Source organism: Ictalurus punctatus, chromosome 11, assembly GCF_001660625.3.
Source record: "Ictalurus punctatus breed USDA103 chromosome 11, Coco_2.0, whole genome shotgun sequence".
NCBI lineage: Eukaryota > Metazoa > Chordata > Actinopteri > Siluriformes > Ictaluridae > Ictalurus > Ictalurus punctatus.
This window is the reverse complement of record NC_030426.2, coordinates 12,983,618-13,008,896: the sequence shown is the minus strand read 5'-3', so window position 1 is coordinate 13,008,896 and position 25,279 is coordinate 12,983,618. Positions and strand designations below refer to the sequence as shown.

Below are 25,279 nucleotides of genomic sequence, written 5' to 3'. Positions count from 1 at the left end.
CATCTGTGTCTGGAAGCCAAGGGAAGAAAATTGGCAGTTTTCTCTACCTTGTCGGTCAAAGTGACACTAGCCAATCGTGTGATTTCATGCATGCAGAAGAGGGCAGATTGCTCTTTCCCCTGAATGTTTTGATTCAATTTGGGTCAATTCCTGTCTCTTAACAGGCTGCCCTGTTATACAGCATAAACGGCAGTTCAAAAAGTTGCTGTTGGCCTTAAAAGAGCTTCTGTATGATAGAGGAGAGCTGGCGGGTGATTGGGAATTCATAGAGGACAAAAAAATGGGGGTAAAAATAGGCAAAATGTGTGTCATATTTGAGATCATCTGAAAGATGGGTCCAGCTTTTGGCACTGCTAGTTGGTATGTCCCTAGTGATTCTTCAAGTAGCTCTGCAATTTTTGTTCTTTGCAATTATGTGATTTAGCCTCCCAAATCAGCAAAAGGAATTCAAAAAGGAAACTATCACACTTTGGGGTGGCTGGAGGATTCACCAACTGACAATCAAGCCATGCCGCATACCACCTGCGTACATCGCCACAAATGCCCAACCAATAGAAACCTACAATGAGGTGGAAAAGCATTTTCTTGCAGGAAATGACCTAGTCTCTGTTTTTCCACTAGGAGGCAAAAGAGAGCAATAAACTCAGGTCCATAAATAAAGTTACTGACAAAATGTGCTAATAATAGGCGATTCTTCATTAGTAAGCTAAAAATGTGACAGTCTCTTTCCAAAAGGACAAATTCAGAGGTTCCACAGCCAAGGAGTTGGGGGTGATAACACTTATGCAATCAACAATGCAACTTTTACATTTTTTATTTATGACTAAAGATTTCCCCCCACTTTTTTGTCTTGCCAACTTGAAATTGGAGTAAGTGTAATGTGCCATGTTACCTAAAATGGAGTTTTACACCCTTAGTCTAAGATTATTTTATGATCTATGGTGTCAAATGCAGCACTGAGCTTAAGTAACACCAGCACTGGTGTCTTGCCAAAGATGGTTCACACAGATATAATTTAAAACCTTTTATAAGTGCGGTCTATCTTCTGTAATGAGACTGAAAGCCCAAATATAAATTTAGACATGTTTGTGGATCAAATACTTTAAGGTGACCCTTTATCAGTGCTAAAGACAAAAGTTCAGTACTTCAGATGTTAGTGTAGAAGTGTACACAAAAGGGAATTAATTTATTAATTAAATAAAAACATATATGATTTATTTGAAGTATGTATTATACACATATAAAGGAACTACTGTCTGATTTCCTGTTGATGAGAATATTGCACAAAAAAAAAAGTTCATTCTGTACACTTACCTCCTCCATTCTTGTAGCACAAGTATGGGAACCTCCACACATTTCCTAGACCGATGATTTGCCCAGCAACAGCCAGGAGAAATTCAACTTTATTTGACCACTGGCCTCTCTCTTGAGTTTTTCCCTTTATATTAACTTTTCCTGATTCCGGACAAGACAATTTTAACTGCACCTCTGGATCATAGTTCATCTCCATATCACTGAAAGAAGGTAAAATGTTAGATCTCTCCATTATGGCTACACAAGCATACAAAAAACAAAATAAAGAAAAGAAAGGCCCCAGTGACTGAACTCTCTCAGGTTGCAATCATTTCATGCTTTTTAGCTGGAGTGATGCCTTTTAGCTGTTCAGTTAGCTTTATGGAAAAGCCAGTGTTGAATAAAACTCCTCAAAAGTTAATATTAACTTGGGGGATGTCTGAAGACGTCAGTGGATAATGCTACTGTAATTAAGCCATGAACAAACCTTCTGTCTTTATAAGTCGCTCCCTACACTAAGATTATTGTCCCCATGAACAGCTTTAAATAAGAAACTATTCATCATAATTTTTCTTAGATTTAAGAAAGGTCTTTGACACAACATCTAAATATTTTTAATAAATGCTGTTTTATGTAAAGAGTCTATTCAGTAACAATTTTTAAAAAATTGATACACCTTAAATTCTGTGCTGTTTTCTTGTTGAATGTTTGCCTCGGAGTCTAAAATACTGGCTGCTACTCCAAACAGTAGTTTGGAGTAGCAGCCAGCATTTTAGACTCCGAGGCAAACATTCAACAAGAAAACAGCACAGAATTTGAGGTGTATCAAATTTTTTTATAGCACTGCAAAACACAGCAATATGACCTTTGCCTTTATATTGTCATAATTTTAATATAGATTATGGAGACAATCATAAAGCCAGAGGCCAGCTTGTCCAACTTCTTAAACATCTTTTATAAGTCAAATAGATAGCTTCTTCTTGAACTTCAGCACCCACTGCACTTTGTTAATTATTCATTTGAGGTCAAACTGTATATTATTTCTTAACAGATTTCTGTTTTTAAATAGACTGTACTCAGATTTCATTTCAAACAAAACCTTGACAATGTGTAATCCGTGTTATGATGTTATATGTTCCACTGATATGCAACATGTAAATATCTGGCAGTTGTGGGTCTAGATAATTTGCTTGGCAGCCACACAATATTTTAACACTTAATTACACCAAGTTTCCATTTAATTGTTTGTACCTTTGGAAACAAAACTGTATGTTTACAGTGTAGGAACATTAGTAGCGTTTCTCTAACAAGCCGAGTCATGAGTCTGCCTTAACTATTCACTATCACCAGACTATTTTCCCATTTCCCCCTCTCTGCAATCACCCACTCTATCAGCAGCACTCAATGACTATGTTTACATGGGTAGCAGTTATCTAATTATCGACCTTATTCTGAATAAGACAATATTGCGATTAAGGTGTTTACAGGAGTCGCTTTTAGAATACTCCTTTCAGTTTCAGACGCAGCCGTGCTCTCATTTGCCGTCAAAAGGTTGAGCACTGCCGTGTGTGTATTTGTCCTGTTACAAAATGCGATGAAAACTCCCACACGACATTAATAGTGTGATTAAGGTGTGTGCATGTCTATAATGCGACTAAAATAGGAATATGCCACATGACTCCATTTGATTTGTGTTTACTTCGAATACGAGTTTCATCAGATTAAGGTCATCAATAACTGCTGTTTACATGGTAGTTTCTTAGTCAGAGCATTGTCTTAATCGGGTTAATATCGGATTATTGTACAGACTGTTGCAGAATATAATAAACAAACAAACAAGAAAAACTATACACATACCAACAGAAACCAACAGGAGAACCAGCACAACATGGGAGGAATTTAACTGAAATGTTGATCCTACTCCTGCTTTCACACCTATTTGCCGACTCAGAAGAAAAATGTATATGTTTTGTTTTGCTGCTATTGGGCTTGGTTTGGTTTGACACTGCACATAATTAAATGAACTGAAAAAGTAAAACCACATTGGCTGAGGGTGTGTATGTCTAAAAACATTAGTTATTTAATTTATCTGAAAGAATTCTTTCATTTATCAGAAATATGGTGACAGAAAAAGTTAATCAAACCTTTGCCTGTGCACATAGAGATCACAAACCCCAATTATAGATAATTGCATAAATGTCTAGTCAAAAACATTGCATACTGCATCCACTGTTTATATTCTCTTTTTGTTTGATGGCCCAAATATCCAGCACAATTCACATTTCTGCAGTTGTACAGTTCTGTCCTTTGACTCAGTTTGCACCTTGTGAATCAGTTCTCTCACCTGCAAAATGCTGCACACAATCCAAAATACATGGCATACCTGTTCAATTCATGCAGTTGGGTTGATTCAAAGTCTAAACGTCTTCTCAATACAACTGAACTGGTTTGGGTCTACAAACACGTATAACTACTATGTCCTCACATGCCCAAAGGAACCACACCAGAGTTTTAATTAAAAAGACTAACCACTGCATATATGTCATAACACCCTAAGAAATTTGATATAATAACTCATAGGCTTTGCTATGAGCTGCAACTATTTTTAATCACATTTGATTGCTTTTCACTCTGGCACTGGTATGAGAGCATTCAAATTGAACGCACTCCCACTGAATGCGTGTGATGACAATTTAGAGGTTCTACAGGCTTTGTTAAGTTACCGAGTTAGCAAACGTTATGTAATGTTAGCCAATCTTATGTAATGAATAAACAAAAATGGGGAATGGAGATATAGGAAAATAATCCATGATGGGGTGGTGTGATGCCCAATGCAAAGCAGACTTTGTGTAACCATGGTTGTGTAACCATTTTCTAATAACAGCAACTCCTAAAATCAGTCTGCACAGAAATTAAGTTTTTTTTGTGATTGTTGCAGCCAAAAATGCTTGTCTTTGTGGCAGCTTTTTTTTCCTTCCTTTTTTTAAATTTGTGATGCAACTTGTGGAGCTTTGTGCGTTTTCTGTGGAAAACTTGGTTGAATTTGCGAAATCACAAGTGCATGAAATTGTTTTGCACTGTATTTTTGCAGTGATGTTTGTTGGTAAATGAGGCTGTACTCATGAGCTGTAATCCTGTTCAACGCACATGAATCAAAGATGGCTTTGGCTGAATGTATGACATCACATGGTGCATCTTGGCCCAAATCTGCAGACAATGTGCTGTAATTTTGAAAAATTGCAAGCTCCTCTGAATATTGCGGAGTTTTTTATTTTGTGTTAATTTCTGCGGTCATAAAATCCTGGAGGGACTGTTAAGAGTTTTAGTACTCTTAGCACCCGAGATTCCTGCTCTGTTACGTAAACGCCTCTTAAGGGAAAGATTCACTGTTTAATTCGGTAAGTAGTTCTATAACTTTTTTAATCCGTTTATAATGCTTGTATTATGTGGAGCATCGACCATAGTGCGCAACAGGTTTCAACAGAAACGATTCATTTTCACTATATCTGTTTTACCAAGACACTGAACCCCAAGTTGCCCCCGATGGCAAGCTAGCGCCTTCCATGGCAGCCCTGCTACCGTGTGTGTGTGTGTGTGAGTGTGTGTGAGTGAGTGAGAGAGAGTGAGAGAGAGAGTGAGAGAGAGAGAATGGGTGAATGAGACAGAGTGTAAAGCACTTTGTGGAACCGCTAAGTTTTGTTTCTCTTAAAGCGCTATATAACTGCATTTACCAATAAATCAACACTTTCTGATTTAAGAATTAAGCAGCACTGTGGTATAAACTATAACTACAACTACTATATACTATAACTACTATATACTATAACTACTATAGCTTGTGTGTGCTGTGGGTGATTATAGAAAGGAAATCGTACTTTGTCGATTAGTGGTTAATAGCTTTATGTAAGGTTAAATAATCACTATTAAATAAATCAATTAATGAACTAAATATTAAGGTTAAATAATACTCGATGTATGACGCATTTCCATTATCACTTGTCATCTTATCATTAACCTCGGTCGTCTCGTTCAGTATTCACATTCGTACAGCAATAAACTAGCTGGCAGGGATTTGAAAGATACTGTGGCGACTTCATAGCTCACTTGTTATCTAATGTGACACATTCGCATGTCACTGAACTGTTCGTGAAAAAAGGACGTGGAATTGCTCCAAACACAACTAATCACAATGTTGTATTTATAAACAGAGACTTCCCGCCCACAGTGACAGGTACACTTTTATCAAACACTCGATTTACCAGAAATGAACCTACATGACCCTTAACAACACGCTGTTTAGATAATGTGAACTCTGTTGTCAGTTTACGTTTGATAGAGGCAATATAAAACCCAGGAAGAAACACAATGAGCAACTGTGCCGTCCCCGTGCCCTTTAGCCTAGATACTACGGGCACAGTGAGATGCACCACAATAGGCTACAATTCACTTCCTTAAGTGACGCAATGCAAAAGCAAATAACCCTAAATCTAGGCTGTATACTTACAGATACCTGAACAAGTGCTGAGAGAAAGCGGAAGAATCGTGCTACCTGATGGAGAAGTTTAGGAAGTAACTGTTGGACGAGTCTGGCTGGGCAAAAAAGAGCTGAAATAACAGCCGACTTTCCTGGATATATTCGCATTAGCTTCCTGTCTCTATTTTCTGCTCTGTCCTCGAATTAGTCCACAGTCAAGGCTGCGAGAGCGGCATAACACGTGCGTCTACTTGAAGATGTGTTTGCGTTTGACGGAGGCGGGGCTTATACAGAGGGTGTGGGTTCGCCATCAGATACAGAGTGCCTTGGTCTCTGATCTCCATATAAAAACAAACTATTAAAAGATATTAAACAGTTCCAATTAAATTGTTTTATAGGAATGCTCAGATATCCTGAGAAGTTGAATTTGTGTCTCAATACTTCCTTTTGGCCAGGTACCGGGTGCAAATGATAGGAAGTGGTGTACGTAAAACGAACCTGTCACTATGGAAAGCCCAAAGGGTCAAACAGAACCTTAGGATTTATGGCTCAGTTATTGATATAACCAGGGGTGCCGTCCATATTGCCTAGACCCCCCTGCTGAAAAGGCTAGGTGGTCTGACCAGCTACCTATCAAAACAGTTTAAAAAAATAAAATAACAAGGAAAGTAACACAAAAGTAAGCCAATTAGAAAATATCAAACATTAATTGACAGATTTAGTCAAGCAAAAAGGAAGCTGGAAAAATAAAACAATTGGTAAAGATAAGGGGTGTTAGCTGGACTGTTCATCATTTGGGGCTGATCTCAGATTCTTCATCAAAGTACTTCTAAATAGACATTTCCATACATTTTATACACATATATACAGAAGATTTGAGGCATAGTCCTGTAGTGCGGCTTCTCCTACTCCATACGAGTCTTCTTGCGTGCGTCCATTTTTCGTGTCTTGACTGTCGTACAGTCTGACATTAATGACAACTGAGATCCTACAGTGTGACACGGCTTACAGCAGGGATCATGTTCGTACAGTCTGACAAACAACAGTCGCAAACGACTATTAAAAATCACACATGTGCACCCGGCTTAAGCTATCATTTTATAGGTTTAGCTGCTACAGTGCCATGCAAAGTATGTTAACTGTTCTTCTGCTCTGCTCATATCATATTCACATAACTTGGAACTCATATAGACATGTACATGCTCTGTTTTCCTGGCTCAGCATGAGAGGATGTTAGTATTTCAGTATCAATCCCTTTACTGTTAAAAAAATAATAAAATCCTTGTATATCCATTTTCCTCTCACACTAACTGACTGTGTGAGCTAGCATTTGGTAGAATTGAGACCTGTCAGCTAATAAGACACAAGTATTTCAACATATTTGTGAACCGTGTCTGGTGTTACTTCTGTTTACTGAAGATCCAAATTTAAAACATTGCTGTCTTCTTTTACTGACAGTCTGTTACATAATGACAAGTCACTCCAAATGGAGAATTATTCTGGGCTAAAGAAAAAATCTTTACAAAAAGATTGAAAAAGATGGTCTACCAGATTCACCAGCACAGCTTGTTTTGCCAGGTGGTAGCTTGTCAGATCAAGTTAGATTTTAACTTGATCTGTGATTTTTCTCACATACCACCCCCCCCCCCCCCCCACACACACACACACTTTGCCATATATTCCCTTTATTCCCTTAAGTTAACAAGTTTCCCATTTCTATTTTTGTGCACACCTGAATTTATTTATTTATTTATTTTTAGCAAACTTGCATGAATGAAATTAACAAATAGCCAGAGACCCCCTACATATGAAAAAATGTCTGTAATTTGCAACAAAAGTTTCAAAAACACACCAGATAACAAAATTGCAAGCTATTGACTTATCTGATGAGGCCTACCTGTTTGGCCAAAAATATTTGGATTAAATACATGTATTTATGATGGTTTTAGTTTGCATGTCAGTGTCATGTAAACTAAATTCCACCCAGCCTGCACCCGGGACTGTGAGACTGAACTCATTAACTGACTTTGGGTTATCTTATTAAATATTCCATTGTTTATACCTATAAAGGGTATTATATAGGCAGCCACGGTGGTTTAGTGGTTACCATATTTGCTTTGCACCTCTGGGGTTGGGGGATCAAATACCACCTCTGCCCCCCTCCAGGATATCTCCTGCCCTGTGCCATGAGTTCCTTGGGAGTGGCTCCAGGCTCCGTACATGACCCAGTGTAGGATAAGCAGTATGAATGGGTATTATATAATAGAGGAGGTCTCTATTTTATACTCTTATTTTACTTAAGAGTAATTAGAGAGAAAAAGCTAGCACCCTGGTATAACGATCAAACATGTACCTTAAAACAGACCACTCGACGATTAGAATGTACATGGCATCAAACAAAATTGGTAGTATTTCAAACACCTTGGAAGGAGAGCCTCCTGAACTATAGAAAATCTCTTTAGTGCTGCTAGATCAGTCCATCTCTCCACCTTAATAGAAGATAACAAAAACAACCTTAGATTTCTATTCAGTACAATAGCAAAATTAACTAGGAATAAATCTACCACAGAAACAGGCACACAATCATTATGTGCTAGCAATGATTTCATGAATTTTTTATTAGCAAAATTGATAATATTAGACATGAAATTCAGACTATTCATTTAAAATCAGTCTTATAACTAACCCTGCAGATGATAATATAGTGATATCAGATCAATGATTAGAATATTTCACTCCCCTTAGAGAGACCTAACTAATTTCATTAATCTCTTCATCAAAATCATCAACTTGTATACTAGATCCCTAACCTAAATGTTTCTTCAAACAGATGATTCCAGGAGTAATCAAACCCCTTCTAAAAATAAGAAATTCTTCCCTTAGCACTGACTATGCACCTACATCATTTAAACTATTTGTTTTTAAACCACTGATTAAAAAACCTGACCTCGACCCCTGTCAGTTGTCCAGCTATAGGCCAATATAAAATCTACCCTTTATCTCCAAGATCTTAGAAAAGGTTGTAGCACAGCAGCTATGCCTGTACCTATATAGGTACAGGCATATAATAATATTCATGAAATCTATCAGTCAGGATTAAGCTCTGTGTGGACCATGGCTTCAGCAGTCAGATGAAACCAAGAAAATGTCAACAAAATCCTACAGAAACAGCTGATCTTTATTTGGGGTTATTCAGAATCACTTCATTGATGACAGGTGTATGATTATTACTTTTGAACACGAGTTTGAATGTGATTGGTTAATTCTGAGCACAGTTACATACCCCTGTTTTTCCCTTGAATTTTGTTGGTTGCTACAGTATATCACATTAATGGTGGAAAAAAGTATGACACATTCATAGTCTAAACATATGCTGCCAACAGAAAACCTATTTGTAGCTAGTAAAAACTATAAGAACAGAACATAACAACGTTCAGTTGTGTGTGATAATGTAGTTTAAAAATAGTAAAATAGAACTTTTAACCAGTAATTTAACCAAGGCAGAATTTTTAAATTTTTCTGGGTAATGATCTTAAGCCTCTCATGCACAAGTTATGAATTTATTTGTCAATCCAGAATGTGTTTCTAAGGTATAAGATAACATATAATAAGATGAGACAAAATATGATATGATCAAATAATATAAGGTATGATAGGATAGGATAAACTTGATCTCAAAGGAAATTATTGTGCCTGTTGCTAAAGACAATACAAAACAATTAAACTTATCAGTGTAAATAAAGTGTAAATAAAATAAAATAGAGGTAAATGTGTAAATATATGTGTAAATAAAAATGTAAATGGAAATATTATTTTAAAAAACTCTCTGTCATATCAGTGAGCATCAGTGAGCAACTTCCGAAATCGCATCTGTTGATTGACGAATGTACACAATTCTTCGAGCATGTACACGCTTTAATTGAGCCGTTCTGTTGGTCAGCGAATGATCCACATGACACAGTTTACTGTTTAAACATTTTACGTTGGTTTTATTAATTATGCTGACCATTATCACAGTTACAGTTCGACTGCTCGCTCACACACTTGCTGCAGACTCACACACAGGCTGCAAGAGTGCAGAATGTCTTCTCATTTCCCTCTCTCTATTTCCATTTTTCAATTTCTATTAAATCATGCCTTTACTGGCACATAAAAAAAAGAATATTGGCAAAGGTTTAACAGAAAACAAGTAATGACAAGAAGAAATATGCAATATATATACACAATATAAAAATAACAAATCTCTCTCACTCACTCACTCAGTACAGCCATTTTTGCCTATTGTTGGTGTTGGATGGATGGGGACAAAGTGGACTTTAATTTCTTTATTTTTATATAATTTAAGTAAGTCATATTAGATCGGGCTCTAACACAAATTATGAGACAGGTATACCTTGACCAAAAATAACCTTATTTCTATAGATTTTACGCCAATTGTTACTCTGAAATATACATGACTAGAAAGATGCTTTGGTGGCTTTCAAATGTTTGGGGGAGTATGCCCAGACCCCCCTAAAATAGGCTTATCCCCCCCCATTCATAAATCTCTAGTGATGCCCCTGTTGTAAAGTCTTATGGACAGAATTAAAATGGGTTTTTATAAAATTAACTTCAGGGGAGAGAAAAAACAGGCTAGTAAAGAAATGAATGTTTATAGCTGTTATAAGGTAAGTGATAACAGGAACTAACTTGTTGTGCAGATGCTCCTTATCATTAACTGTAACTATAAATGAATACAAAGTATGATGGGACATTCTTTACCATCAATTTGTTGCAGTAATAAAGGAACAAAAAATTCGGTATATGCTGTTATTGGAAAAGAATCTTCAAGGTGCTAATGGCCTTCTGCTCCAAGTTGGCCTGCATCACACCACCCTGCCTATGATTATTTTCCTATAACAACATTTCCTATTGCCCCCCTTAATTATTAATATTGGGGCATAATCATTTTTTAACAAAAGAATTTTGATATAAGCTACATTAAAAAATGACATGACAGACACTTATTATATAAAAGCTAACTAACAGTCTATTTCCATGGATGCACTTGCCAATCAGAATAACTGTTAAGACATTGCTGCTTGGTAAGAGAGTCATTATCAGCCATGTGAACTGTTCTGACACTTCATCATCCTCTGGACATGATAGTTCCAAAGTGGAAAATTTGTGGCTGTCCACATATAGAGTGTACACACTACTGACAATGAACTCTTTCAGGATTCATACACCAGCCAGAAGAGTCTCTACAATTGCTTTAATAAACTAAAGTGCTGTTGAATTCTCAAATCTGATTGGTCAGGAGTTTTGATAATTTTTTTTATAACACTATTATTACACTTTTGAAAATAGTGCTGACCGTAATACATTTCACAGGTTTATATTAACGTGCTTGCTCTAATATGTTACCGATTCTATAGTTACTCATTCACGGTGACTTGTATGGCACATGACTCACATAATCTAAGTTTGATAATATCCGGATTCAAAAAACATATAATTGTTAATATAGCATGGTATGAGAGAGATGCTGAAAGTGGAAAGAAAAAATGGAGAAAATGAAAAGCCTTTTGAATTGGTTCAAGCCTGTGACTGATGTCCTCCTTTCTGATGAACAGGATGAAATATTACAGTGATCTCAGTGACTTTGACCGTAGCATGGATGTTGGTGTCAGATGGGCTGAACTACTGGGATTTTCACAAGGAAGCTCAGCAATGCCTTGTAATAATTCACCCTAGTTTTGGGATTTAGTTCCAGGGAAACATCTCCAACATTGGCTTCTTTAACTTCTGACTGCCTCCATCAGGTAGCCTAAACTCATTTTTATTACATTCTTACATTTACATTACATTCACACCACTGATATAACATAGAAAATCAACTATTATAGTAAAACAATCATTAAAGACACCACATAGGTAATATGTAGGAAATATGTCTTCATCTTCTTCTTCAACAATTTTTGTAAATATTGTACATTACTGTCCTGACTAACAATTATTTTGAACCATTCAGAATGTTACCTTTCATGTTTAACATTTTATGTGTAATCATGTGTCTGCACACATGCCTGTTTATGCGCACTGCTTTTAGATTAGAAATCAGAATATATCTAAATTGTGTTAACAGAATGCAAGCGTAGAGGACAAGCAAGATCTCAGGTCCTGTGTATTATAGCCTCTTTATGTTTGAAACATGGTACTGTATCAATGTCTTGCGTATATTTTATATAGTATGGTTTAGTCAGATTTAGTCAGACAGTTTTTCATTCATTCATTTTATTATTATTTTTTTTAGAATAAGTAAGTTATGCACTAGCAAAAACTGTACAGTGCAACTGAAAAAAATTCAGCAACTGTGCTTTTTATTTAGTGTCTGGATTGTAAAGATACTAATTTTATTTATTTATAATTGAATACTAATTATCAGAATGAAGTGCTTTCAGGGTGCATTTCTGACAAGATGTTCTGATTTAGCTTTGGACCAGGGCCAGAAATCTGGATAAAAGAAGAAATAGCAATTTTGGAGCAAATAAAGTCTAGCCAGTTCCAGATAATTTGTATTATAAGAATAGCTGGTGGACCTCATGAATTATACATGGCTTAGTTTTATTCCCATAACAAATTTTGTCTGGTGCTTTCAAACTATCAAACAGAATGCATGGTGGGTTAATCTGACGCAGCAAGATGTGGTGTTCATTAATCCGAAATACTGGGTAGTCAATGTTCATTTAACCCAACATATTAGATTAACTATTAAACCCAATTTTATTTTTATTTATCAGAATGCTGGGCCAGTTTTATCCTGCATGTTTTATCCTATGCATTGTTAAATACACTTTAAGTATGAAAAACTTCTAAATGTATTTAAATATTATATAATTTAAAAAAAAGGTCATAAACATTTTTTTTATTATAATGGATGTTACCACAAGCATTATGATGAAACTAATAAAATACAGTTAAGTATGATACAATTCCTAAATTCAACCTTTTACTATTAAAAACTGGAGGTGGCACCATCATTGGCTAGCAGCTTCCCTCAGAGTTTATTTTCCATCAGAGTTTATTTTTGACATCTGTGCATTCAGAACCTTTAAAGTCCTTTGGTTTTCCTTCTAGATTGTTGACAACTATGTTCATGCACTTCATGATGTTCATTCTTCATGCACTTCATGATGTTCACTATGTTCATTCCACAACATTTCAAAAGATAGTGAACATTCAGTCGTGGGTTTGATTTCTGCGTTTAAATGATTTAAGCAGAATCCATCATAAAAGTAAGGATAACACATTCATATAATGACTTTTATTACTCTTAATTTAAATGAAGAGTCCCCCCCCAATTGAATTGAGTTTATTCAAAATAAGTCAGTTTAGTTGGGTCAACACAATTTAGTTGTTTTAGGGCAAACTAATTTAATCTAATATGTTTAATTATCTTTATTACATTTGACAATGCTATGTTGGTCCAACCATTTTTTTTTTGTTAACTTACTGAAGTTTAATTAATTTTCTTATGTTGAAACATTGTGTATAACGGTGAATTAAACTGCTTGTTTAAACATAAGACAGACAAGTGTGTTCCATAACAAGACTTGGACAGGAAGTAAGCACAGGAGTAAAGTCTTTATTATTCACTAAAGTCAAGGAACTATGAGGCAGGAACCAAAGCCTAAACATAAAACTAGAGCTGCATCAAGAAACATGAACTTAAACAGGGTGTGGAAACACTACCACCTTTAACTAACTTAAACACCTATCAATTACCTAGAAATAAGGCAGGAAACACAAAACTTAGAATAAGACTATGTCACGAAACTCTCATTTAACTATGGCCTGAAACTATCACTTTACAGTGACATGAACCTCACATTTAACTATGTCACAAAACTCCCGTTTAATAATGACATGAAACTCCCGTTGTACAATGACATGAAACAAGGAACAAGAAACTAGACAAGCAATGGAAACTTTACCACGTGGCACCATTGCACCTTTCACTGTCTAATACCACAGGAAGCGCGCAGCAACGTCAGGGGTTTAAATAACCAGTCACAATTACCTTAATTGCTGACAGCTGGTGACACTTGGAAACACAACCTCGCGCCTCCGCCAATAACTGAAAAGGGTGGGGACAGGACAAAAACCAAAACAAGAGCAAATGTCCATTATAAACAAAATCCTATCATCCATGCGCACTTCAAGCACGTGCATGCGCTCTCCAGCTGACCGTGCACGTTGCCGCCACAGCGCCATCTGCCGGCGAGATCGTAACAAAGTGTCAGTACTGATGTTAGTATAGATCACTGAGTGCCCACAGCCAAAGTACAAGAGCCACTCTTCAGCACAGTGGTAAGAAGAAAATTCAAAAACATTACAGAAACTCCTTCAAATGTCCAACATAACTTAACATTAAACACTAACATGTCTTTCCCTTTACTGAAAAACACATAAAATAACACTTAATCCCTAAATTTACCCTCCTAATGCAGTCCTGTGCAAAGCATGTTGGGAACTACAGATCCACAGCCCAGTTAGTTATGTCAACAAAAATGATTCTTGTAGTTTTAACACAAATGAATTAAGTAAACTTCCGTTTTAAATTTATTAGGTGGATTGAACACAATGAAATGCTTTTTCACAATGAAATGCATGCATGAAGGCCAAAGATGTTCAAGGACTAGAACTGCATAAGCTAAAATGTAAATCTTTATGATACTTATCCCCTAAAACCCAAACTCAGAATTAAACCCTGGGCCCCAGAGCTGTGAAATTCTCTTTTGATAAAAGATAAATAAATATATAGAGAGATTATTATAAAGAGATTTTAAAAAGTATGAATGAATGCTTTTTTATTCAGGCTGTCTTTTTTATTAAACATTTTGTTCTTATTTGTATTTTATTTCAAATAATTTGATTTTAATAGCTGACAAACTCTGTGATCTCACTTCAGTTATTCATTTGTGTCCCTGTGTTATGCAGATGTTTAAAAAGATGCTTTTAGTGCCTTCCAGTGATATGGAGATACGTAATAATCCAGAGGTGGACTTTAACTTCTCTTATGCAGAGTCAAACTCAAACTCAAGAACAGTTAATTCAAAGGTCAAAACTAAAGTGAGAGGACAGTGGTCAAATAAAACGGAATTCCTCCTGGCTGTTGCTGGACAAATCATTGGCCTAGGAAATGTGTGGAGGTTTCCTTACTTGTGCTACAAAAATGGTGGTGGTAGGTCTACAGAATGAACACAGTATTTCTTATTAAAAATCCTTATCTAATTCAAATAATTAAGAAATCAGTAAGTCATTTTTGTGTTTATAATTATGTAATTGTATACAGTAATGCCTCATTGTATAACACAGGTAAATTAACAATGGAATTCAATTATCAGATTAGTTTTATTATATTAATTATACTTGTGAGAGATGTTTGTCAGGATTTTGAGTCTGGAAAAATGGTCATTATGTGACTAGGACCATAAAGATAGATAGATAGACAGACAGACAGACTGATAGATAGATAGATAGATAGATAGATAGACAGACAGACAGACAGACAGACAGACAGACAGACAGACAGACAGATAGATAGATAGATAGATAGATAGATAGATAGATAGATAGATAGATAGATAGATAGATAGATTTTGCGTTTTGCCTGTTTTGAATATTACCTGCTTCCACATAAATAACAAAACAGGAATTAAAATAAAATTTCATCAGGTAGAATAGCTGCTCCCATTTCAGAAAGCTAGGCATACTAGTCACACAATTTCACTGGGAGTCAATGAATGCTTCAAGGGTGGGTTTTCTCAAAGCTGTAATTGTCTCAAAGTTATTTTTGTCACAAAGTACAGTAATTGCAACAAAGTACTAATGCTGGTAAATTTTAGTATCAGAATACAAGTAAATACAAGCAAGTTTATTTCCCCTCACTGTATAGTATAGTGTATTACAATATATAACATATTATGCTGCTGAAAACATAAATCATTTGGGCCCAAAGGGTAAGAAATTGTCTCTATATTCTTCAGGAGTGTTTTTAATACCATATTTGATCTTCCTATTTGCCTGTGGCATTCCACTGTTCCTCTTGGAGACATCATTGGGTCAATACACCAGTCAGGGTAGCATCACCTGCTGGAGAAAAATCTGCCCTTTGTTTCAAGGTGAGCCTCTCCCTGTTTAATATATTTTATATATATATATATATATATATATATATATATATATATATATATATATATATATATATATATATATATATAGCTGTTTTCCATATGAAACTCACTGTAGGATAACTCAGTAGTAGAGTTACAGGACGCCAGGCACCATAGTCCTGAAAAGATAGACATCTAATAATACAGATGGTGGTATGTCACCTTCCTAATGTGTTCCTTGATTATAAAAGGTATGATGCGGTGGGCAAAAAAACAAAACAAACAAACAAACAAAAAAACTTTTGGGCAAGGTCCAAGATTTCTTCACTGTGGCAAACCATATACTGCTGGAACCTTGCCTCTGCTGGGGATCCAAGTGAATGAGAGTGAAAGTAGATTGTACTCTGAGGGCAGTTTAGAAGGTTCTGCAGTATGCTACTATCAAATAGCTATTTAAAAGGCTGGCAGGCAATTAATATTCTCAATTGCTAAATTAAACACATATGCACAGTTCGTAAATTAATATCATCACCAGAAAAATCATGACAATCAATATTACTATATTTTCACTATAGTAGGCTACTGTTAGATTGGTTTAGTAAGCCTTAATCTAATGTGTATTATTCTATTTTGACTAGCTGTATTAAAAATAAATAAATAAATAAATAAATAAATAAATAAATAAATAAAAACCTAACAAAAAAAACTTCTAAATTTATATTGCAGTTGACAGCAAAGACTGCATCATATTGCAAGTGACTTTATTAGTTTGCCTATAAGAAATTTGTTTTGATGGAGCAATGGTTCCACTCAGAAGCTCTTCCTGACTGAGAGTAAGCCCAGACATATTCTTCAGAGAAACCTCATAATACCCATAACGTAATTATTTTAGTCTTTAACCACCACTTGTGAATATGGTATGGATAGGGATTTATTGTAGATTTACTGATACACAAAAAAAACCTAAACAAACATCATTGCAAGGTACAGAAACAAAAGCATTTCCTTTCCTAATGCTTGTATTTTCTTGTTTGTGCTTGTATTTCCTAATGTGTAAGTTGCTTTGAATAAAAGTGTCTGCTAAATGAATGAATGTAAAAATGTAAATGTAATCAGGGTTATCGGGACCTCTGCAGCCAGGCATCAGGTTCACATGTGATTGCCTGGTGATCGGCACGCTCCCAAAAACTGGCTGGGCTCAGCCAGAAATAGCAGTGTGGAGTGATTGTGCAATACCAGTTGGGAAGCAGTCATAAAAAAATATGACTAATTCATTTTGCACATTACCAGAAAAAAATAGGCAAACAGTATTGCTATGAAAATTATTAGGAGTAATCATTAATAAAACTATTTATAAATTAATTATTAATCATTAATAAAACTATTAAGCAGGTTGTCCTGTTGAAAGGATATTTAATTCCTAATCACTTGTCAGCATACACATGAGAGAATACGTTTGTTTGATGAGTGCATGTTTGTCTTTTATTAGTTTGTAATCCTTTTGAATTTTATTCTACAGGATTAGGCTATGGATCCATAGTGGTCCTGTTGTATTCCAGCATCTACTACATTATCATTATGGCCTGGGCATTCTTCTATCTCTTTTCCTCTTTTAGTACTGAGCTACCGTGGGCTAGCTGCAGCAATGCCTGGAACACTGGTACACTTTTATATTATTAATGCAAATCACACATAATTCAGGATTAACTAGTACAGTGACTATGTGCATGTGCTCTATTAGAAAAAAAAGTCATGAACGTTCTGCTGTTTCTTCTGTTCTGAACAGAAATGTGTGTTGAATTTGATAAAAAGGACAATTTTAGCAACTCAAGAGACAATGCAACTTCACCTGTTAAGGAGTTCTGGGAGTGAGTTATTTTATTTTGTAGTTACAATAAATCAATTGTATTATTACATGTATCAGAAGATAATAGCCTAAATATGGCTTGTGTTTTACAGGAGGAGAGTGCTAAATCTCACAGGTAGTATACAGGAGCTTGGCAATGTGAGGTGGGAGCTGGCTCTGTGTCTCCTCTTGGCTTGGATCATCTGCTACTTCTGTGTCTGGAAGGGAGTGAAGTCTACAGGAAAGGTGAGAGTCTCATGACACTTATTCAGACGGTATTGATGATTGACTCAGTAAGCAAAGGATGTTATCTTTTATTACTTCTTTTTCTGGTTTTGGCTGAGAGAGAACTCTTTCTTTCTCAGGTGGTCTATTTCACTGCTACATTTCCTTATGTGATGTTGGTGGTGCTGTTGGTACGTGGACTCTCATTGCCTGGTGCCACTGATGGCATCAGATTTTACCTCTACCCAGATCCTACACGTCTCACAGACCCACAGGTAGAATTATATAAAAAAAATGTAGTTAAAAATATAGGACCCCACACCAGAAGAAGCATATTCACAGTTTTACTATTGTCATTGGTTACTTTGTTGCAAAGGCGGTGATGGCAATTATAGTTTTTAATTATGTTTCAATGTTGCCCTTTCCTCTTCGCAAACCATCTTCAATGAGAAATGAGGGACCCTCTGATGGATTCACAGTTTCAAAATGCTCAATAAATAAAGTCAGGAGGTGATGGAAGCACCTTCACCTTCTTTTTTAGAAACAAGTTGAGATATTTTGGCTGTGTTTGGAGTCATTGTCTTGTTGCAACATCCATCCATCCATCCCAGATTCTTGACTGATGACATTTAATGCAGTTGTACTTGAAAGTTTGTGAACCCTTTAGAATTTTCTATAAATATTCTATAAATTTAAATATGAATATGACCTAATATAAATATAAATAATATGAATATGACCTAATATAAATATAAATACTAACATAAATATGACCTAAAACATCATCAGATTTTCAAGTCCTAAAAGTAGTCAGTGGCAAAAGTGTGAGTAGCAAAAGTATGTGAACCTCTAGGAGTGTCACAGATTTCCCCTCACTCTGAGTGCCGAAGCATTCAGCGCGCATGAACTACCTGAAGCACAACAGCATGTGCGTCCAGGTTTTCATTGACATTGATTCTGTTTACAGTTACACGTGTGTTTTGTTTTGGTTTCCATTCTGTCTCCGCCCCGTTATGTTATTGATTCTTTCCTAATGTCTCAGCTGTTTTGTGTTATCCCTCTTTGATTTCGTTAGTATTTAAATGAGTTCATCACTCATTTGTTTTAGATTAACTGGATCTGCTGTTTCTATCTCATACTGCAAATAGCTTGTGAGTATTTTTTATTTCATGGCATGTAGGTGTGGATGGATGCTGGAACTCAAATTTTTTACTCCTATGCTCTCTGCATGGGGTGCCTTGCTGCTCTCGGAAGCTACAACAAGTATAACAACAACTGCTACAAGTGAGGGAAATAAGCCCATTTCAGGAGAATGGGGTACTACAGGGCCAGGGGTGGTAACATTTTTGGCGTTACTGTATCAGCTGATCAACACACACACACACACACACACACACACACACACACACACACACACACACACACACACACACACACACACATACTCACACACACACAGATACTTTGATCCCTAAATTAAGACCTATGTGCTTCTAGCGTATGTGGTCTCCAGAAAATAGCTAGTGCACCATGTAAAAGAATGTAAATCATTATTTCCAAATGGTCACAAACCAAAAACTGTCCAGAGGGGTAGATGAGCTGTTTTCTGGAAATTTCATTGTTTAATTCCTGGCTATCTTTACACATAACCAAATAACTTAGATAGTCAGTGATCGCTTGTTCTGTCTTTGCTTTGCAGGGACTGTATTTATCTGTGCCTGTTGAACAGTGGGACCAGTTTTGTGGCAGGCTTTGCCATATTCTCTGTGCTGGGCTTCATGGCTTATGAGCAGGAGACAGACATCTCAATAGTGGCAGAGTCAGGTGACTGAAGATCTAAACCATCTGCTAATTTCCAACCATTACACATATCCAGGATGTTTGATGTGTTGAGCAAAATGTCACCCCTAACAACAATTTTGTTTATTTTCCCAGGTCCAGGGTTGGCCTTTATTACATACCCCAGGGCAGTTGCGATGATGCCTGTTCCACAACTATGGGCCATTTGTTTTTTCATCATGATAGTTCTGCTGGGCTTGGACACAGAGGTTAGCAGAAAAATAAACTCAGTTAAATGTATTATTTAAGACTATCCACACTTTATTGTATAAAGAATTTGATGTGAGTGTAAATTTTGATGTCTTTTTTTGTTTTGCACCCCTCTGTTTAGTTTGTGGGTTTGGAAACATTAATGACAGCTATAACTGACCTGTACCCTTCTTACTTACTCCTTGGTTATCGTCGCGAACTTACCCTGCTCTTCATCTGTTTTGGGAATTTCCTCATTGGCCTGGTTATGGTAACAGAGGTTATTATGCTTTCTTCTTCAACCTAGATAAAATGTCATTTTGCACTTTATTATCATTTCACTTTTAAAATAATTCCTCTAAATGATACACTGTACAACATAGATACTAGGTTAAAACATGTCTTGCTATTTCCTGTGGTAAGCTTTTAAATGTTCCTGTAAACATAATGTAGTCAAAATTACTTTATCAGGCAGTTCTTCCCCATGGTCTCACTTTTGACTCTTCGTGTCATCCTCTAGGGTGGCTTGTATATTTTCCAGTTGTTTGATTACTATTGCTGCAGTGGGATGACACTTCTGTTATTTGCCATTCTGCAGTCAGTGTGTATAGGGTGGGTGTATGGTGAGTCCTTCACATTTACAGTCTGAGAACAGTGCATGTTTTGTGGGATGTAAATTTATTTTGCAGAAAGGTGAGTATATAGTGAGTAAAACATGTAGGTTAATGATGGTTATGACAAAATATTTTTAATTTTTCATAGGGGCTAATCGCCTGTATGACAATATTGAGGACATGATTGGCTATCGACCACTGTTCTTAATAAAGTACTCTTGGAAATACATCACTCCTCTAGTCTGTACTGTAAGTATCTTAAAATGTGTTATGACTTTTTTGGTTACTTTAAATGAAATTACTGACTCAACACATTTGCTAGTGATAAGGGTTATGGTTAGGGTTAGGGCCCATACATTTCATGATCATGTCTTTACGTACTGTAGCTTTGCTGCCCAACACTGTATGCACGTGACAGTTATGACATTTGAAATGAGGAAATGACTAATCATTCATTTAAGATCATGTTCATTTTCAAGCAATTGAACTGTCATACAAACTTTCAGACTTTTTGGTGAAAGTAGCCTGAGACGGTGTTTTCTGATAGGTTAGGAAAGTTAGATAATTATGACCATAGATGTGTGATACAGTTTCAACGGCTTAATAAACATAGTTCAAGCCACTGGTCCTCACATTGACCACAAATAAATAATTAGAAATCTGAAATATTACTCACATGAAACCACAAGTTATGTCATGATGCCAAAAGCATAGTAAAGAGTTCGAATTCGCAGTGAGTGAGTGCTGTGGAAGTGCTTAAGTGTGAGTGTGTGAGTGCGTCTGATTGAATTTCGGTGTGCGTGACCAGTAATTGGATGACTGCCGTGGTGTTCTCTGGGAAATTGAGTCTACCTCCGGTTACGGCGTCGATGTGACACCCTAGTGCAAAGTGTACCTTAGTTTGGGTTTGAATACTTACATTATTGAGGGGTGTGGTTAGGCAACTAGCTGTGATTTTCTGCTGGTTTGGCGAACTGCTTTAATTTCTGCTAAGAACCTGTATGCAAATGTATGCAGTGTAGCACAGTGATGTTTCTCATTGTTACATATAGCTAGATTTCTCATACAGATCCATATATACTGTAACAAATAACTAGATGGATTGCAGAACAAGAACTAAGTGCACAAGAGGTTTTATGTATGTATGTATGTATGTATGTATGTATTTAGAGTGCCAAGAATCCACAATTCATAACAAAATATAATTAAGAGGTTAAATAGACAGATATAATGCTAATACAATGAGCAAACAAATGCTTGACAAGTTTTCCAGCTATAGACACTAGTCAAGTACATCATTCATGCAAAGCTGTGTAGTCTAAGCTCATAATTGAATCAGTAAAATGTTACAATTTATGTGATAAAACTTCTTACTTGTTTTTATCAGTCATTATATATGTAAAAATATATTGTTGAACAAAAAACTGTAGAAAATAAAAAACATAGTCCTGTAGAATATATCAGATTAGTTAATGGAGAAGTCTAATATAATATTTATTTATTTCACTTTTTCATATTCAGATGGGAGAATTGTAAACAAAGCCGTGCAGCAATAACATTAGCATAACTGATGAACCATTTACAAAGTTATTGTGTTTACCAGCCTAACAGCAACAGTGGTCCTGGAATCTATCCTGGTTTCTCTGCAAAATGTTACATTTAGTTTGTTTAAAAAGAAACACTACACATAATGCAAGAGACCTTTATTTATCTATGCTGTGCTTCACAAAGTTGATACGTTTTTGGATGTTAAGATTTTCATGATTTCATCTTTTGAGAATGGGCCTAAACATAAAACATCCAGAGAAGCTAATGCAAGAGAGAAAGTGAAGGTACTTGGGAGGGTCATTCTGGCCCAGTGTGAAGTGCTTTTCCTAACAGCATAGATTATTAGTGACTATCATGTAAATATACTGAATGTTTTTAGCTTTGAATTTTACAAGTATCCTTTTTCTTTAGGGTACATTTGTGTTCTCTCTGGTCAAATTCACTCCTCTGAAGTTTAACAATATAACTGAATACCCCTGGTGGGGCTATGCTCTTGGCTGGTACTTCACACTCTCTTCAACTCTATTGGTTCCTCTTTGGATGATCTATGCTCTCCTCACTTCCACTGGCTCACTGAGACAGGTATGTTCCATTGCAGGCTAAATATGAGAACACTGACAGATTATTGCTCATATACCCTTCCTTATTTACTGTATGTGCTTAACACAGGAAACTTACTCAATGAAATTGATTTCTTATTGTTATTACTTACAGTTACTTATTGTAACTTCTAACCTTTGACCATCCTTAGAGATTACATGCTCTCTGCACCCCAGAAATAAACCTTCCTCAGAACTCAAGCAGAAGAAAAAATGGTTCAACTTTTATTGGCTTTACAGCTGTACCACGAGAGCAAGAACATCCTTGAAGTAAAAGCATGGTGTTTGATTTGGGGTACTTGTCTACTATAGGGGTACTTGTTTATTTGTCTCATTGTACATCAGCTCCTGAGCATAACTTTTACACACTGTCATTTGTTAAACAGTTTCATGCAACAGTTCTATTCTACAATATTAGAGTATTTCTGGTTACTCTGTGTACATCAAGACCAGATAACCTATCGCACCGAATTAATTATGTTTTTGTTAAATAAATCTACATTACTTTGATATGGCAACAGACTGATGTATGTAATGAAGGCCAAAAATCATCATCTAGTATGTATATTTGGTAGAATTATAGTAGATTTTAGTTTATTTCTTTACAGTTGCTTGTTTCATAACAGTGCAATAGCCAGTGCTTGTTTAAATACATGTCTCAGTGTTCTGACAACACAGACTTTTTAAAGGGCCCTCCAGAATCATCAGCACCCTTGATAATGATAAGGACAAAGAAAAACCTTTGTCTAGCATCTTTTGTGTCATCTTACACTTTTAAAAAATGTAACCTTTCAGTGAGGTAACATTATTTTTTAAAAACCTTAAGCATTAAAAAAAAACCTGTGTCACAATTATTGCCATTCCTATAATTTCTCATTAACAAAATCCATGTGACATATAGTTTAGACAGCATTGCTACATCCCTGCTAAGATTGAGCTCTGACCTAGAGGGTTAGTAACATGGGCGGAATATAGGTGTTGTAGGGCTGTGTAGGTGGAGCAGAAAGTGTCTATAGAAATTAGACAGTTAACAGAATTACAGTTGATAGAATTAAAACCCAATACAGGCCATTTTAAAACAATTAAATTATAAACAGATTTATTTTAGCTTCAATTTACTATATCAGAATTCCAGTTGGTCAAAACATTTGATTGTCTCTTTGAACAGTCTGGAAGATTGAAATTGTTTAAAAGCTTCTGATTGGCCAATTGTCATAATGAGGAGTAAATTGGATTCAGTGCCTTTTTGCACTTGACAACATGGGAAAATCCCAACAACTCAGTCAACACCTCAAAAAAAAAATCATGGACCTCCACATGTCTGATTCCTCCTTATGAGCAATTTCTAACCAACCAAAAGTACCATGGACATCTGTACAAACAATTGCAAACATATACATTTTGGGACCACACAGACACTGCACAATTCACGAAAGTATCATAAATTATCTCTGAAGGATGAACAAACTTTGGAATGAAAAGTTCAACTGAACTACAAAACAACAACAAAAGAACTGGTGAAATGGAGGAATCAGATACCAACGTTCAGACTGGAATTATAATTGGTGCTAGGTGGGGCTGAAGCCTTAGGCCGTGATCTCGGACGAGGCTAATGGTTAGATGCTCTTACGCTCATGTCAAACTCAAGGCCCCCTGCTAAACACAGCCTGCTGCCTTGTTTCATTCAAACTATAAAATATACTGAAAAGTATGGTAGTACAAGACTACTAAACTACTACTGAACTAAACTATTACTAACCACACTATCTAGTATTCAAAGCAGATCCATGCCTGCAACAACCACCTGCATTCTGCACAGGCCACTGTACCTTCCTGTTTCATCTCATAGCACTGAAACACTGGTTAAAATCCACACCTATCTGCTGCACCTGATGCAAGCAGGTCCCTATCTAAGCACAATTTAGAAACACATGGCCAGGAATTGATTTCAAGAAAGACGCGGAAATATACTAAATAAAATCACCATGTGATCTTCATCTGAGAAGTGTGAACACCTGTACACTTCATGTTCATGCATTTATTCAATCAGCCAATCATGTGGCACCAGCACAATGCAAAAAATCATGCAGATACAATTTATTTCATCTGGGAAACATATAAATACTTTATGTATCTTCTGATTGGTAGTACTAAATGAAAAAAAAAAAAAATCTTTCAACAAAATAACAATTTTCACTGGTCATCTTGTTCAAAAGTTTATATCCCCCTTAATCTAGTGTGGTTGCTTTCTTGAGCATCAGTGAATGTTTGCACCTTTTGTAATAGCTGTGTATGAGTCAAAAAGATGGATCTCATTATTCTGTTATTTGCCATTCTGCAGTCAGTGTGAATAGGGTGGGTATATATTGAGTACTTAAAGCATTTACAGTTTTGGGGCAGATTCAACTTGCAGAAAGGTGAGTATGTAGAGAGTACAACATATTCAGTAGGTTAATGATGGTTATGACCATATATTACTCATTTTTCATAGGGGC

General features: G+C 36.0%; 2 protein-coding genes across 8 annotated transcripts in view; one reads left to right on the top strand and one right to left on the bottom strand.

The window, feature by feature from the left end:
* The window catches only part of slc6a22.1 (solute carrier family 6 member 22, tandem duplicate 1), a 28,315-nt gene extending 14,277 nt beyond the window's left edge, over nt 1-14,038 (bottom strand). For 2 of the 4 annotated variants that reach the window (XM_053683684.1, XM_047158546.2), the window contains exons 1-2: nt 13,830-14,038; nt 1,315-1,514 (exon numbers count right to left, since the gene is read on the bottom strand). In XM_053683684.1, coding sequence (XP_053539659.1) covers nt 1,315-1,514; nt 13,830-14,023 — 394 coding nt within the window. In that variant the 5' untranslated portion in view covers nt 14,024-14,038. Of the gene's footprint in view, nt 1-1,314; nt 1,515-5,803; nt 6,051-13,829 lie in introns of those variants that run through there. The other 2 variants (XM_017479451.3, XM_017479450.3) reach the window with 2 other exon arrangements.
* Nucleotides 4,623-23,635, top strand: LOC108271734 (sodium- and chloride-dependent GABA transporter 2). Of its 4 annotated transcripts, none has more exons than XM_053683687.1 (16): nt 4,623-4,691; nt 11,383-11,571; nt 14,750-14,993; nt 15,864-15,933; nt 17,444-17,584; nt 17,711-17,792; nt 17,884-18,016; nt 18,136-18,270; nt 19,176-19,279; nt 19,695-19,819; nt 19,931-20,043; nt 20,166-20,303; nt 20,544-20,646; nt 20,786-20,886; nt 22,597-22,767; nt 22,937-23,635. In XM_053683687.1, the coding sequence occupies exons 3-16, from the start codon at nt 14,952-14,954 to the stop codon at nt 23,051-23,053; spliced, it is 1,575 nt and encodes a 524-aa protein (XP_053539662.1). In that variant the 5' UTR covers nt 4,623-4,691; nt 11,383-11,571; nt 14,750-14,951; the 3' UTR covers nt 23,054-23,635. The 4 variants fall into 4 exon arrangements, with proteins under 4 accessions (XP_053539662.1, XP_053539661.1, XP_053539660.1 ...); XM_053683686.1 differs by having other exon boundaries at nt 15,799-15,933; nt 20,166-20,294; XM_053683685.1 differs by having other exon boundaries at nt 15,799-15,933.
* Nucleotides 23,636-25,279: the final 1,644 nt, after the last annotated feature.